We start from the raw sequence: 17,004 nt of genomic DNA on the forward strand, positions 1-17,004 counted from the left end.
GAGGCAAGTTCTCATCTCTAATTCCCATTGATTTTCTCTCATCTCTAGAGACCAGAAACTACGTCCATCAGCTGACCAGCTGCTGAAACATTCGTTCATCCCCAAAAACGAGACAGATGTGAATTCTTGGGAAACGCAGAAGAAGAACTGCTGTGGTCACTCAGAGGGACTGTGTGGTTCAATCAGGAGTTAAAATGTTTAAGAGGGCATTAGATTAGTTGATTCATACTGGTGACTCAAAACATCCAGTATTGTTTTGTGAGCCAAGAAGGGCTCAGCACCTATCACCAGTGAAGCAGCAATAGTGTCAATGTTAGGATGGAAGTTTCAAAATAAAAGCACTTTTATAATTTTTTTTGATACAATAGAACCTAAAAAATGTGAATGAATAGACAGATTTTTGTGACTAACTTGGGTTTTTTTCTCTAGTTTTCTTATAAATGTGCCAATTTTATACCTTCTTTGTAAATCTATACAGTGCAACTACAGGTTTCTGTGCTGCATGGTCTATAAATGTTTTGATAAAATGTCATATCTATACTGCAGTATAACAATGAAATAAGCATCAAATGTGAACTACTACTTTTTAGCTTTTCGTTTGAATCGATGTGAAATCACAATTGTGCTCAAACAACATGCTACTGACAGCTTTTCCTTACATTCAACACAATACAAAGTGTCTCTTCTCCTAGAGTTCGGCAAATGGATCGACAACACTGTGTGTGATAAAATGACAAACAACCAGAATTTATAGTGTCAGGGTAGTGGCAACTTCGAAGTTTATTTGGAATATTGAAATGAAAGGGGGGGATGAGAAGAGTGGCTTATGCTCATTTGTCTAAAACTGCCCTTGTTCTGTGCCCAACTGTAAGTCTCTAAGCAGGGTACAAACAATTCAGCCTCAGTCTTTTTACGTATTTTGCACACTCCAAAACAAAACAGTACCCCAGTCAGGAACAGAGGGGACTTGGTGATGTCAAGATATTAAACAACAGAGTGTTTACTGTATGAAAGTGATGGGACGCTGTGTCTGGACTGCTGTAATTGTAAATTCAACCACTTAGATGAGGAAGTCAGAGACACAAAAACCTATCAAGCATGTCAACATTGCAGATACTTGAGGTTTCCTACATATCAGGGGGATCATCTTGCATACAGCCAATTAGTCACTGCTCTAACGTTGAAATAAGCCAGCAATATTTTTCCTGAACAGTACCCCAGTCATGGTTGATTGAAGAAATGTGTCCCCTTTTTGGGCTGACATCAGAGGGGCTACAGCTTCATGTCATGAAATGTCTCATGCACTTCAAAGTAAAAAGGGTTATGTAAACTTTAAGAGCACACTACTACTGTCTGTATCAGCTTTTTTTTTTTCTTTTTGAGGCACAACCTTTGGCATCCAGCTTAAGGTCTACTTAGAGGTCCAAAAAATATTTTTTGGTACAAATTGCATCTCTCTGATGTGATAAGTAGGTGTTGGATGTGCCAGTTGCTGAGGGGATCAACTGATATTTCCTGTGATGGAAACCTATAGTACATCACTGTCTATAGCAAGGCTGTAAGAAGCACACACCACTGGAATGCTGCAATCATTCACAAGATGATGCCCAATCCACTGATCAACAAAATAAAACTCTTTTATAGGTATTATATTTATCTTGTTATACTTACAAGCAGCTCCAAACCTGAGTAGTCATAGTATAGCTTTTTTTTCTTTAAACATACAAAAATGTATGTACATTTATCTCCATTTTCTGTAAACAGCAAGTAAGCACTCTCTTTTTAAATCCCTTTGATGATTGAAACATGCAAATCATATGCACAGTACTTAAGTATAAAAAGAAACCAAGACAAGAAAGTAATGGAGGAGATGAAACTTTACACCGAAAAAAAAATATCTGCATCCAACAGTACTAAATGGAATGCCAGCAAACATAAACTGAATTCATCTCTAGCTGGCCACTAGCTTCCTCCATACAACTGCAGAAATGTGATTCAATTAAATTACTTGTTTAAAAATAAAGGAAGAAAATGAAGAAAGTGCACCTTCCATGCTTTTTATGGTAATTGTAATACTTGTGTTTTCCCATATGGAGATCTGACATGTAGGAAAGGGACTTTTCCTCCTGATGCAAGCGCACACACAACCCTTTCCTTTCACGTACACACACCCACCTTGCACATTTTCGAGACCCATTTGAGGAGGAAGAATAACCAAGCAGCAATTTGACACACTAACAGAAACACAGGACTGAGCCCTACAGCCCAGACATGTGACAGTCAGGAAGCATAATATTTTCACCTTATTTGTCTCTCAGAAATTGAGAAGTCCAACAATACTTTTCTTTTTTTTTGCAGATAAGTTTTTTCTGCCTTTCAATAAAGGGTTTATCATCACATAAAGAGTTATTTTCCTAGGGCACTTAACAAAGAGGTGAGCATAGTCTGAGCTGTGGGTAGTTTGTTGCCATTTCCATGTGCTGGCCATGGCTGCAGAATTGGTGGACTCAGTGTCTCTGCTCTCCCACTTCATGTGGCGATTCACTAGGAGGGTACTGCTGAGAGGTCCGCAGCCCACCTGGGTGTGACAGGAGGGGGGGGAGGAGAAACAAGAATGAGGAGAAGGAGGAGAAGAAGGAGGGTGGGAGGGAGGGAGGGATGGAGGTTAGCCATAGAGCTGCAAGCCAGATGAGACACACTGCAGTACAGGAGAGGAGCAAGGAGGAAAAAAGGGGGGAGAAAAAGATGAAGTACCTGCAGCACCAGTGCCACCCTTGGAGATTTTGCTCACTTTGGAGCAAGAAGTGGAGGATGAGGACGAAGGGTGGTGGTTGTGGCTGGCCTCGGAGTAAACCCTCTTGCGTGAAGAAGATGTGGATCCAGGAGGAGCAAGTGCCATTCCCTCCAGGCTGACCAATCCTGGAGGCCCCCGCAACAGGCCTACCCCACCACCTGGCCCCTCGGTGCCCCCTCGTCCATTGCCACTGTGCGGGTGGGGGTTACTGTGCTTGTGGTAGCGATGGGGGTTGTGCTCCGCTCCACGATGCTGTTTCTCCTTGCTCACCAGCGGGCTGGAATGTTTACTCTTGTTGTTGTTGGCGGCAATGCCTTCATCTGATGAGCTGTGGCGCTCGGATGATGAAACTTTTATCTTCATCTTAAGTTCATCTTTGCTTGGTTGTCCACTTTTATCCAGCTGTGAACTGCCGCTGGACCCAGGAACAGCCAGGCGGAGTTTAATTGAGCCTTTGTCCCGTTTGTCACTGTGATGGCGTCTATCTTGCCCTGATGATGAGGAGGAAGGGACTTTCATTTTCATTGGGGAGGCAGTGGTGCTGCCACCACCACCATGAGATGTTTGGTGGGGCTGCAAATGTTTTCTATGGTCTACTTGGCTCATAGTGGATGGTGCATAGGTAGAAGAGGACAACAAATCCCCCTTCGCTTCAAAGTCCATTATTCTTTCATGCTGCTCTTGCCTACGTTTCTGTCCAGAGACAGCCAGCTCTGCAGCATGTTTCTCTCTGTACTTGTCTAGAGACAGCTTCTGAGCTGGAGAAGGTTGTGGTGGAGGAGGCTGAGCTGGTGGAGGGAAAGCAGACTGAGGTGGCTGATGTTTGCTCACACTACTCCCACCAGTAGTTTTTTGTTCTTGTTTGACAGGGTTGAAATCCACTGTTTTCTCTGTCCTGTACATAGGCGGCTGCTGTAGCAAAGAGGAAGTGGAGGTTTGCAAGGAGAGTGTCGGCTCCTGGAGAGGGATGCTGAGGGGTTCCTGTTTTATACAGGCAGAAGGGTACCCTGCTTGGCTCTGGTTGCCCTGGGGCCATTCACTATGGCTGGCTGGATGGTATGTGGCAGCCATGGTGTCCAGAGACAGAGGTGCTCCTCTGGACTGGCCAGGCATGGGCACAGGGAAAGCAGCGCCTGCTTTGGAAAAACTTGGGTTGGATGAGGGAACTCCAGAAAGTGCAGCATCACCCTGGTCCTGGAGCATTGAAGGCCCAGCAAATGAATTGTCCGTCAACTGGGCATTTTCACTCTTGGGCTTTTTGGCAGCTTGTGTTGCCTAGAGGGAAGAAAGATTTGGAAGGATGTGAAGAGCATCGTTTTAGGCAACTGCTACCTTTTTCTGACGTAAAACAAGGACAATTTGTAAAATGTTTGAAGTGGCAGGATTTTTTTTGCAGCATGTAATTCTGCATAAAGTATTTGAAATTTTACAACCCCCTTTTTAAGCTCCTGTTGCATAAAAAGTTAGGACACTGTGTAAGATGTAAATAAAAACAGACTGAGTAAAACTAAATTTAACTGAAAATTATGCAAAGACAGCATATCAAAAATAAATCAAAAAGATATATATTTGGTTTTGGAGCAACATATGCCATCATCCAAATGCCAACTTTTTTGGAAAAGGCCTTACTGACTTCATCAATTTTGCACCACAACACCATGGCCCCATAGTAAAAGAGTCAGAGGACTACACTGGCCTGCCTGCAGATCTATGCTTGTTACCCACTGAAAACATTTGGTGTATTATGAAACAAAATATGACAAAGAAACTTTTGAGCAGCTGAGATCCTATATCAAAGCTATTCAATTAGCGGACCCCCTTTGACTGGCCCATCCCCAACTTACCCAACGTAAGTCGCAAAAACGCATTTAAATCATATTTGCTGTAAGAGTTGTTTTTTTATTTTTTTACTTTTATTTTTTAAAGATTTATTTTTGGGCTTTTCCACCTTTAATGATAGTGACAGTGAAAGACAGACAGAGAAACGTTGGGAGGAGAGTGGGGGAATGACATGCAGCAAATGAGCCGCTGGCTGGAATCAAACCCGGGCCACTGCGTCGGGGACTATAGCCCCTGTATATGGGTCACCTGCCCTACCCGCTGAGCTATCAGGCACCCGAGCTGTGAGAGTTTTTAAAATTCCCACCGTTCCTCTTGTCCTTGAACGTACCGCTTTCAGTATTGTAGCAACGCCAGACCAGAATACTCTCTCCAAGTACGACAACCGCGAAAAAATGTCACTGACAGGTCAGAAATGTAAAATTGACAATGAAAATCACCGTTTTAACCCTGCCTGGACTGAAAAATACTTGTTTATATTAGCCCAAAGACTGAACTCTAAGCCACTGTGCTTGATTTGCATTGAAAGGCTGTCAGTATTAAAAGAACATAACATTCGGAGGCACCATGTTGAGAAACACAGAGCTTTTGGGACAGCATGTCCTGAAGGGACAGAGGAGAGGGCGACTAAGGTGCAGAGCCTGCTAGCATCTTATAAAAGAAGTTGTTCCACATTAGTGAAAACATTTACAGCACAAGAGAGGGCCACGGCTGTTTCACTGTGAGTGTCATGGAATTTCGCCAAAAAAAAAAAAACGACCCTTCACTGATTCTGAAACTGTTAGAGACTGCATAATTGTAATATTAGATGAGGTAATCCACGACGATAAAGTCAAAGCCAGTGTGACATCTGCAGTCAAAAGCGTGCCCCTATCAGATACCTCAAACATGCGCAGAGTCGAAATATTAGCGACAGATATGTTTGAGGCTCTGCTGAGCGACCTGAAAAAAGTTGAAGTTATGTCAATCGTAGTGGACGAGTCAACAGATCGGTTTGACACTGCACAGCTGTGTGTGTATGTGCGCTTCTATGATGCTGGACACCGGTGTTTTCGCGAGGAACTGCTCTGCCTTCTACCCCTCAAAGGTCACAGTACCGGTGAGGTGCTCTTTGATAAAATCTCGTCTTTCTTTCAAGACAACGGGTTGGATATGACTCGGGTCTGCATGCTTGTGACTGATGGTGCTCCATCTCTGACTGGGCAGTGGACAGCTGTTGCTCCGAGGATGACAGCATTGCACTGTATTGTGCACCAGGCCGTGCTGTGTGTAAAACTAAATGGACACTTCAAAAGTGTAATGGACAATGTTATGGCGACTGTAAACTTCATACGCGCAACCTCAAGTCTCCAGCATTGCTTGTTTCGCCAGCTGCTGTCGGACATTTCCGCACAACATCACGACTCACTTCTCCACAACGACATTACACGGCTATCCAAAGGGAATTCGTTGGAGCGCTTCTGCTCAAGGAGACTACAGTTTTCCTTCATGACAGCAAGCAAAAAAAGCAAAAGCACACCTAAACCGCATAATGGACACAAACTTTATGGCAGACGTGTGTTTCCTATCTGATTTGTTCACACATTTAAATCGGCTAAACCTCGGACTACAGGGCAGAGAGAAAACCATCATTGATCTGGTGGAACATACGCGCGCATTTCAAGCCAAACTAGAACTATTTGCTGCAGACTTGCGCTCAGGAAGAATGTTGCATTTTCCTACGCTACACAAATGCATCACACCTACGGCACCTGTCACAGCGGCGATGACGGATTCAGTTGCGAAACTATAAGACAACTTTGCCAGCCGGCTGGATGGCCTATCACTCCCTACAGAGGTGAAGCGTTTTACCAAAGACCCATTTTCTGCTCTTGCTACAGACGATAATCTGTCCGCCTGCGCAAAGGCAGTGGTCCCTTCTATTGACGAGGGGCTGGTCATTCTTGAACTTGTGGACATGCAGTCATCCCTATTGCTGCCCGAAGAGCTGCGCACAAACGGAGCAATCAAGTTTTGGAGTGGCATAAATGTTCACCAGTTCCCAAACCTGTTACTGTGCTTAGCATGTTTGGCTCCACGTATGTGTGTGAATCAAGTTTTTCTCACATGAACGCAATCAGGTCAAACCTGCGATGCTTCATGATTGATTCCACCCTGCACCATTGCCTTCGTATTGCACTGACTTCGTATGAGCCAAACGTTACTGCTATTGTTCAAAACAAAACATGTCACTTCTCACACTGACGTTAAATCAGCATTACTTTGAATATGCAGAAGAAGCTTTCATTTTACAGTTATTAAATGTTCACTTGGTGCAATTTCTTTTGTTGAAATATTTAATGCACTTCCTCAGTTGGCCATTCTAGTTCAACAAACGCACTTTTGCAAATGCATCTAAAATGTTATAAAAGACTTTACTGTTGCAAAAAGTTGTGCCACATTATTTTTTACTAAACATATGTGTGGTGAACAGATTTCTTGTTAAAAAATATTCTGGTCAAGGTTTGGACCAACTGTTAAAATTTGCAATGCACTTGAATTATTTTGCTCGTCAACAAATTCTGCAGTATAAAGCCTTTATTGTGAATTCCTTTATTTATTTTTATGATTTAGTTCAGGTGGTAACATATTTAGAGTTAAGTCTCGAGAAATAATATAAGTAGGGGGTCTTCGGCCCAGTAGCATCTGAAAATTTTCAAATCTGGCCCAGAAGAAACAATAATTGAATAGGCCTGCCCTATATCAACCATAAGTGGGAAAACATTTAACTTTCAAAAATATAGCATTCGGTCTTCTCAGTTCCCAAACACAGAGTGTTAAAGAAGACATAAAGGAAAAAAATGTGGTACACATGCCCCATTATAACTCTTCTGAAAATGTGTTGCTGGCAAATTGAACACACTTATTTTTTCAAAATTATTTTCAACATTTGATATGATTACTGTGCGTTTATCAATTTAACACAGAAATTAAATAATTTGCATATCATTGCATTCTGTTTTTAAATCACATTTTACAAGGTGTCAATGTCTTTAAAAACGGGTTCACAACACCTGCTGTCATGGCAAACACAACCCTGGGAACACTGGTCTGGAGCTTTCAGGGCTTGGCCACATAAAAATATGAATCTCCCACAATGAGTGTTTAGGCTGCCAGTGCTGCTGACACTGATCCACCCACCGCCTGTCACTCACCCAGCTGGCTCACTGTGTTTTAACTCTGTTTAGCAGTGGTACTCCATTGACATTTCATTTGTAGACATCAAACATGCAAACTGTAACCGGAAAACAAATCTTCAGTGGGAAAGGGGGAAACCCACAATCGGCTTTATGACTAGGCAAGCCCCACTCACCCAGTGTGAAAGCTACCCACAGTGACCAATAAGGAGCCTGAGTTCTGAGATATCTACAACTAACACTGTCAAAGGGATAAATCCTTAATTAGGGACTAGGGTGTAAATTTAAACTGCTTTGCAGCTTTCTGGTTAAAAAACAAAAACAAAAACACTTTGTACATCATGAGCTAATCAATAAAAATGAAAGTTTTAGATTTATCATGTCCTTCCAATGCCTGACAAACAGTGCAGCAAAGTATCCTACCCTCCAGTTGCGTATCCTCTTTAACCGGCTGGGCGTCTTCTCCAGAATTTGCAGAAACTCATGAGTCAGCTCTGCAGAAACAAGATATAAATGTTTGAGAATTATGTGGCTAAAGTCATACAATGCAACTGCCTCAAATATCATTCATACATTTGTAACGTGAATTCAATGACGTTATTCTTGGTAAAAATGCTTACAAAAAATTATACACAACTATAGAGCATTTTATTAAAAAGAGTGGTGACACGTTGACATAAATGCAACAGACTGTGAGAGCTAATTGCATTTGAATATTTTCTACTGTACACTTTGAAAGGAAAATGCCATTTTAATTTTTGTAGAAAACTGCGTTGTACTTTTAATTGTGAATTGAATATTGTTTGCATAAATGGAAAATCTGGTTTAAATATTACCCACTATACAGTGGTACAAAACTTTGAAAATGAAATACCCAACAGCTTTCCAATTCATTACAATCACATACTGTATTACAACACATTAAAGTAAAAAAGAAAAAAACTTCCATCTCACCATCAAGCAGCTCAAGAGTGACTGAGCTGTCCACGTACTCCCACCAGTGTTTCCCATCAGTAGATACTGGGATCTCCCAGTTGGACCATTTACACGCCAGGTGGATGCATACACAGGCAATCACTGTGGGCTTGTACTGGAGGCAGAAGGTAGTGAGGTGTAGACTACATAGTGAGTGAGTGAAGGTATGCAAAGAGTATTATATGTGAGGGTGAATGTATGTGAGTGAGGTGAAGTTGATTCAGGCCAGGTGTGGTCAGGATTGGTCCCACATGTGGAGAAAAGAAAAAAAAAACACAAGAGGGAGCAGACAGTTTTAACTTACTGATGGAATAAGTTGTAAGAATTTAGCATAACTGTTCAAAGATAAGCTGTTTGAACATGTTGATACAGTAGCGCTGATTTAATAATGTAATATTTATTTCAAACAGTTCCCTCTATAATCAAATAAACATGATACCTTAGATGCAGGTGCAATGAGAACATAATTCCTGGTGCTTGCAATAAGCCATTTTTTGTTAAGTGACAATTTTAGCAATCACAAAACGTGACTGCTAGGGCATAAAAACAAAGTGAGGGAAGTGAGGCACGGGACCATGTGTAATAAGTGTAGTCTGTCCATTGTGAAACATACTGACCATGAGGCCACCCATGTGACAATTACATCATTGCCCAGTTATCTGACAAGGGGCTACTCCTACAACCCTATCTGCATGGGCCTCTCTTCCTTTGGACTGCATTCAAATGGATAAACCTATGGGATTGTCCAAATCAAGGTATACAACTTAGTAGTGGCACAGCCAGTGTTTGGGTAAATACTGAGGTATACTGCAAAAATGTGAATTAAGTACAATAGAATGCTAAACAACTCAAGGGTAAATCTTAATTGAATGTGTGACACTGTTCTGCAGCTGTGGAAGAGTTCAAATATACAGTGTACTTCACAGATAAACAAAAACATATGCTTAATCAATTAAAAACAAATAAAAACTGGAAACTGGCTACCATTCGCCAAGTATTGATGGCAAAGTTTCATACACAAACTTTTCAAAATAACCATCAAAAAGTTAATCTTTGGCGAACCAGACATTTAAAAATACACCACATCTCAGCATGCAAATGTCTTGAAACTAATTTTCATAACATTGCGTCATCACATCCGATAAGGGCTAGAAGTCAACCTTGTACAACGAGCCAAGTACAATGTCTGGACTCTGATAAGTCTGACAGAAAATAATCAGTCACGGCTGAATTAGCTGACATTTCAAAATCATCTTAAATGGATTTATAATGTAATTAAATTACAAAAGTTGCAGTTGTGATCTGTGACCAAGTTAAAATAGATGTGTAAAAGTGCTGAAGTCACATGTCACAGCTTTCAATCTTTCCAAGTGCCAAAACATATTACATCATTCACAGTAAGCATCCAGACATTGTTGAATAATTGAAAGTTGTTGAAATAAATTACATTATTGTCACCTGCTTCCCACTAACACCAACTTTAAACTGACCCTTTAAGGACCCAGTTTTTCTAATAAAAGACTCGTCAAGAGGGACATTTCGCTCCCTTAAAGAACAAATCATAAGCAACAAATGCATTTTGCTCAGTATGCAAGATCTAAATGGCTCAGATGTGCAGCTGATATTTTGGGTTTTTCCACAGAAAAGGTTGGTCATGCCAAGCAATGCTGCACCAAATAGCAATGTAAAGTTGTTTCCTTGAAACACTATTGAAGCCTTACTAGCCTGATAAACACACTGCATTCGAATAACTTCTTCACAATTACTGGCAGTTTACCAGTGGTAAGCTTTTAACAACAGCAAGAAAGGTGTAGATTGCATTAGCAACAACTGAACACAGCTCCAAATGGTTAACTGTTAAGTATGGCTGATATCTGAAAATAGAAACAACACTGGAGTGAAAGTAAACTTCAGACCAGACAGAAAAGGTAAAGCTGCACAAGTACTGAGGACTGAGCAAAGAGAGCTTTGTTCTCACCAGCAGCACTAGCTGGCACAATATTTTTTGAATGATATTAACGTTGTTTTAATTACTTGAAAGCTCCATCCCAAATTTTTCTCAAATGAAGAGTTGTTGAAATTGTTATTGAAATTAGCTACTACTTGGTTTAGCACAGCATGGTTAAAATGGACCAACCCAGGCTAATGGTAAAACCTTGATATTCTGAAGGTCCTTAATGGGTCACAACTATGTTTTCATTGAGCTTATACAAACTAAATGTATGAACAGTGTTGCAGCGCTACAAAAAGAAAAATGTGCATTTAAAGACAAGAAAGTATTACAAAAGCTGAAAAGTATTTGAAGAGAGAATGAATGTGAACAAATGAATATGAAAAAGAACATTTTAAAAATTAATCTGCGGTACTTACCGGAAGAACCTCTACGAGAAATGTTTACATCTGTGAAATCTTTAGCTGCTATTCAGGCTACCAAAGTGTCTTTCTTTTAGAATTATGCACTTTTCGCAACCGAACAAACATGTGGGTTTCAAGCGCACCACTACACTTCACATTTTGCATTCAACCCATCTGTGCCAACACGTGGTCCCTTGTACAATACACCGCACTGCGACTGGGGCCGGTAACGCTACAAGCCGCCATGTCCCACTACCTCTCAAGGAGGGAGGGGAGCAGAGGGGAGGAGGCAAGCGTCCCAACAACCACCAGTGCAAGTAGGGCCCGTTGGACACTGAAAGGGTACCCTGCATTACAGGAAGCTATGGTGTGCAGTCAAAGTGCAACAAAGGAGGGGCAGGATAACAACCTGTTGGTAGCCATGAAATAGGAAGTCTGTGCCAGATCCTTGCTTGCTGTAAAAGAGAGAGAGAAAAGAAAGAGAAGGACAGGGAAAGGGAAAAGTTATTATAATTTCAGGAAACCAAAACCACTTTATTATCACTAGGACAGGAACACAACATTTATCATTTTCAAACTGACATTCAATGTACTGATTAAGCCAAGACCAAGACTGGACCAAAAAAAAAACTGATGCAAACTGGTGCAACATTTTGGAAGCTTTCAGCAAGTTTAATTGGGCCTGCGAGCAAACTATCAGGTAATTCAATACGATTGATGTATAACATTATTAAATAATTAGCATTTTGTTTTCCCATTTTACAATCAATAAGGTTTGCAATTATTAATTCCATGTAAACCGAAAGATAAAGACATTGAGGGTTTGTCCAGCAACAACACAAAGTCTGCCGCACTACACGTGCATTTGATAATTTGTGATTTTGTACACTTTTGCCACATTGTGATCTATATGACAGCTGCACAATATAGCGGTAACCAATACATCATAGGCCAATTAGAAGCTGAAATAAAATATTAGTCGTGTTCCAATAATAGAATTTAACATAATAACTATGTCCAATAATGCAAAGTATTATGCAAACTATTGACATCATTAAAAACAGAGTTCCGAGTGCTGATTTTTGCCTCACTCTCCTCTTACCTGCTCTGCAAAACGGCTACAGACAATACAACTAACAACAACTAAAAAATAAATAAAAAAAACGAAAATCACAATCTATAGTCAAAGTGCATCATTGTTTACAGAGTTGTGTGACCTCATAGGACTACTGTTAAGATGTCACCCCGAACCAGCACAATTTTTTTGATGGGGGTCAGTTTTGGACAAAAAAATAAATAAATAAAATAAAAATTAAAAATCAGTCTTGGACTTGGCCCAATAAGTGGTGGCATACATTGTCATTTAAGTAAAGTCATACAAAAAGCTCAAAAGGTCATCAAAAGAGCAAGGTATGTGGTCATGTAACCATTAAATCAGCAAGGTTTTCACCCCCCTCCCCACCCATATCTGAGGTGGGACAAACAAGAGCAGAGGGCACAAAGAGCAAAGAAGGAAGCCTCTACCTCGCACTAGCTGGGAACATTTCACCACATCAGTGTGTGGGTGATCAATAGTAATTTCAAAGCCTGGAACAAAATACATGACAGGTGAGTTCAACACACACACAGTTGGGAGGTGACATGTCATTTTTATGATTGAACAGGCAATTGAGGAACCCCATTTCAAGCCATCAATTCAGATTTTAGTACACATCTATATGCACAATGTGAACAGTGAAAAGTTATGGTCAATTCAGTTATGTTACAAATTAAGCGCAACTGGCAGATTTCTTAGTATCAAATGTAATCAGTAAGTCAGCCGAATTTGTTCTGGTCAGAAAATAAAATGCGCAACTGTGAAGTAGAGGTAAGACTTGCAACAGCTTTTTTAATACCCTGTTTCATAGATATTGTCAGCAATTGGAGAATGACATGTCACCTTTACATGAATTATTGAAAATATATAATTGACAAGAAAGCCATAGAGTAGATGTTAAAACATTTCAGTCAACAGGCTGTGATAACAAAAAAAAACAAAAAAAAAATCAACAGTGATTAATAGCTCTACTCCCTTACTTATAATTTACCAATGAAAATGAATATGATAAACAAAGCGCTCTCCAGTCACCCACTCCAGTCACCACTACTTACCTAGGGTCTGCAGCACTATGGATTCAAGTATCACCAGCTCTTGAGCTTGCTGGAGGTATGCCTGAAGTTTGATAGACAGTCATTACAACACAATTGTAATGAGTCTATTAATCTATCCCCCTAACAACTGATTTCAAATGGCCAAAATGCCAAACAGAGAGGCTCATTTCAATATCAATGCAAGCCTTGTTAGGTGTAGTTGTTTGGAACACACCAACTGCAGGCCAGGGAAGGAAAGATAAGGCCCAATGTGCAGGGCAAGGGAATGTGCCAGCCATTTATGCATAAGGAAAACATGACCACTGAGACAACAGGTAAGACAGCCTTACAGAATACAGAGGTACCCGAACTTACATTACTTTTTGTGTCGAGAGGCGATTCTTGTGGATTTAGGCAAGCATGTGCAACTTTGATCACATGTTCGAGTTTCCGAGGTTGTTCTTCCACTTTTGCAGCCAAAAATAATGTGGTTGGAGATATTATCTGTGCAAAAATACCAAAATATGAACAGAAAACACTCAAACTACCTAAAGGTTACCCAACATGAGACAACAGGTTGCAGATCAATAACATAATTATATTTCTTAATACTTACATTCCTATGGAATTTGGTGAAAGAGTGGTGCATATAAAATCTATGCATGTAAACAATTGCGGTATTTATTGTTAGTTGAGAGCTGGATGGTCAGTCAAGGCAAAGTTTGAATTACAACAAGATACATACATAACACTTCCAAGTGCAGAATGAAAAACCTATACCCTTTTCTGACATGGATGTACAACACCACTGGCTTTATCAGTCTGTTAAAATGACAGCATTCTGACATTCAGACAACATTCAGGTCACTTTTCCGTCAAGGTTTCTCACAGCTACATTCACACATACCCACCACAGTGACGGGGAGAACCATGGTATACTCATCATGTGAGTTTGGGCACTACATCAAGAAATGTAAATAACACTGCCACAATAAATCACTGAATCTAAACTAATAGCAGTTTTGTCCAAATAACTAACAGTCTGGTATATTTAAAATTTCTCTAATCAGAAAAAAAAAAAAAGGCATCTGCTGTGATGGGGCTAAGGACCGAGGACAGTAGCGTCCAAAAAAGGAAATACCTGCAGCTTATAAATGGCACACAACCTGTCTAAAGCAAAGTAATACACACAGTGTGTCTTACTGTTAGATCTTCACCCAGCCTGTTTTAATGTCAGGGATCATTCATGATTTTAAGGATTTACTAAATTCACTGGCACTGTTGTTCCACGTGCACAAATGTGCACAACTCTCTTGCTCTGGAAACCCTCGTGTGGATGCTGCTGCTGTCTGAGGGTGCAGGAAATTAATAACCTTAGTAAAAAAAAAAGGTAGAAGCAACAAACTAAACTTTTGCTCCTGTTAACGAAAACATCCAGACTACATTTATATTTAATGAGTATGATTAATCTAAACAGCTCTTTTTTCTTTCTTTCTTTCTTTTTTTTACTGCAGTAAAGTGGTGTTACTATAGATACCGAAATTATATTAAATCAAACTTGTAGCGCAAAGTGAATGATAAAGGTGCGCTGTGATTTTAGCACACAGTTGTGTAAATAGTCTTTCCTACATCACTTAACACGACTCTTTGGTTGTGCCTATCAGTTAATGTGACTGTGACCGGGTTGGTATTCAAACGTCAAGCAGACAGGTTGAGTTTCCCTCAGATTGGCGGAAAACAGTGAAGACTGAAAGGGGCTTGAGTTATATGCTATTAAATCAAGCCAAGGCACGCTTTATTCTGCAGCTGCAGCACTGAACTACAGTTTGAAAATTATTTAAGACTGAGAACGTAAAAGTTTACAATTGAGCCTATGTAGCACGATGCGTGACTTACACTAGCGTCATATAAATCAAATGTATTCATTCCAGTGTTTTGTAAGAAATTGTCAAATACCAATTGCACATATACGCCCACTTAATTTAATGAAGGACTATTAAGCTCTATCAGGCGTGTGGATAATTTTAGTTAAGTGGACAAAAGTCTACCAACAGCTGCACACTCGCCTAATGGCCTTTCAGACGCCAACCATCAGCTAGTAAGCTAGCAAGCTAGCTAGCATGCACACTACCACATAACCCAATGTAAAACAATGACACCGAGTAACCATATAAAGATTAATATAGTATAACAGAAAAAAATGATCACAACAATAACACACAAAAAGTGAACAGTCTCCTGTTTCGCTCCCAAATCTCGGCCGTCAGTTCAAATTTAGCTAACGGGCCCGCAAAAACGGTGAGGTACCGCCATGTCTGCCTCCAGTCTGGTCGAGCATAAGTTTGTTTACAAAGGATACACGTTGAGCCTCTGACCCATATCTTGGATCAGATTCGCCGCTTGTTGTCGGTAGGAGAGCTCCCGGTCTGGTTCTACTCCACATCGGCGGGACGGCGTGTTTTCGAGTTGCTCCCGGGTGAAAAACCATTTCAACGAAGATCCCCGGCACGCCGCCATTACTTTGTAATGTTCACTGAGGCATCGAGAGACCGGATCTGACGTCAGTGTCGCGCAGGAAAACACGACTTAACAATAGGTGTTGTCTGAAATCTACTTATATTTATTTGCAATTTAAAAACGCATTTGTAGAATTAAAAATACACATCCCATAAACCAAAAATGCTTAGCCACATCGGAATCCAGAAAATCTTAGCTTTTTACCCAGCCAAAGAAAACCTTTAGGGAGCTTTCAGACAACGTCCCTTAAATGTTTCCTGAGGGTTAGTTTTTGTAGAATTGCACAACAAAGTTGTGGTTTGTGGTAAATACAGCCGAGAAACTTGCAACCTATTGTAAACCTTCATGCGACGTTCCCCCAAGGTTCCCTAGTTATTTTTTGTAGAAATTCATACCCCAGAAAACAGGAGCCTCCAGGGAATGTTCTTGAAGGTTCCTCTTTGCTGGGCATTCACTTTAAATCAAGATATTTTAATTTCTTGATTTAACGGTACGGTAATGTCCCAGTTGAGTCAGTCTTGCACTGCTTAGGTGCAATTTGCAACGTTTCATCTGACTTTTTGTTTGATTGCTTGTTTTTTGTTTGCTTGTTTGTTTTGGGGTTTTTTGTTGTTGTTGTTTGTTTGTTTGTTTTTGACCAAGGTGAGAGAATGTTGAATGAGCTGAGTTCATGTTAGCCAGACAAAAAAACCCCAAAAAAACTCCTTTGAATCAGTCAGTCACATACAGTAGCTTTCTGAGCTGCTAAACTGTTAAAGGATATCCATATCTCAAACTTGTTAAAGCCCCCCTTTAGTGAAAGTCAAGTTTTGCACCTTGTTTACATGTTCATGTGCTGGAAGACATGGCATGAGTGAAATAACCAGTTGACACATGACTAAGATATGAACAAGTTTAATATGTAACATAATTAAAGAAATAACCCTGTCATCTTGCAGGGTGGAACTATCTGCATCATGTTTTTTCACTTTAGAATCAGTTTTCAGTTTAAGGATATATGGCTGATTTACTGCAATATTACAACTTGCCATTGTAAGCATAGCATAGTTTTACATTGTTTGAACAGTGATGAAGGTGTGCTGATGGGTTTAAACTGCAGTGATTGGCAGAGGAGGAAGTGTTGGGGATTTCATACTTGATACTTTCATACTCCCTAAAGAAAACAACGGTCACACAAGCAACTTGAATAAGGGGAGGGATTACTTTCATGGGGGAAAA

General features: G+C 40.4%; 2 protein-coding genes across 4 annotated transcripts in view; one reads left to right on the plus strand and one right to left on the minus strand.

Moving 5' to 3' along the window:
• Positions 1 to 1,897, plus strand: part of map3k19 (mitogen-activated protein kinase kinase kinase 19) — a 14,357-nt gene extending 12,460 nt beyond the window's left edge. The window contains exon 14 of the mRNA XM_008280140.1: positions 49 to 1,897. Within this exon, the coding sequence (XP_008278362.1) occupies positions 49 to 193 (145 nt within the window). The 3' untranslated portion in view covers positions 194 to 1,897. The remainder of the gene's footprint in view (positions 1 to 48) is intronic.
• On the minus strand, positions 763 to 15,822 carry ccnt2a (cyclin T2a). 3 transcript variants are annotated; one of them, XM_008280138.1, is made up of 10 exons: positions 15,629 to 15,822; positions 13,886 to 13,967; positions 13,645 to 13,773; positions 13,291 to 13,351; positions 12,664 to 12,726; positions 11,549 to 11,594; positions 8,764 to 8,927; positions 8,233 to 8,303; positions 2,755 to 4,069; positions 763 to 2,578 (listed from the first exon to the last, which is right to left on the minus strand). In XM_008280138.1, exons 1-10 carry the CDS (start codon positions 15,784 to 15,786, stop codon positions 2,508 to 2,510), a joined length of 2,160 nt encoding a protein of 719 aa, XP_008278360.1. In that variant the 5' UTR covers positions 15,787 to 15,822; the 3' UTR covers positions 763 to 2,507. The 3 variants fall into 3 exon arrangements, 2 of the variants coding, with proteins under 2 accessions (XP_008278360.1, XP_008278359.1); XM_008280137.1 differs by lacking the exon at positions 763 to 2,578 and having other exon boundaries at positions 2,611 to 4,069; XR_520125.1 differs by lacking the exons at positions 763 to 2,578; positions 2,755 to 4,069; positions 8,233 to 8,303 and having other exon boundaries at positions 8,840 to 8,927; positions 11,155 to 11,594.
• Between the last annotated feature and the right edge of the window lie 1,182 nt (positions 15,823 to 17,004).

Source organism: Stegastes partitus, unplaced genomic scaffold, assembly GCF_000690725.1.
Source record: "Stegastes partitus isolate 25-593 unplaced genomic scaffold, Stegastes_partitus-1.0.2 Scaffold183, whole genome shotgun sequence".
In the NCBI taxonomy this organism is placed as follows: Eukaryota; Metazoa; Chordata; class Actinopteri; family Pomacentridae; genus Stegastes; species Stegastes partitus.

Excerpts from the sequence above, each read along its gene's own strand:
- ccnt2a (XM_008280137.1), bottom strand. The coding sequence starts at position 15,786 with ATGGCGGCGTGCCGGGGATCTTCGTTGAAATGGTTTTTCACCCGGGAG. Across the intron at positions 13,774-13,885 it reads TCACCAAATTCCATAGGAAT|ATAATATCTCCAACCACATT; the intron begins GTAAGTATTAAG and ends ATTTTTGCACAG. Across the intron at positions 13,352-13,644 it reads CTCTCGACACAAAAAGTAAT|GCATACCTCCAGCAAGCTCA; the intron begins GTAAGTTCGGGT and ends ATCAAACTTCAG.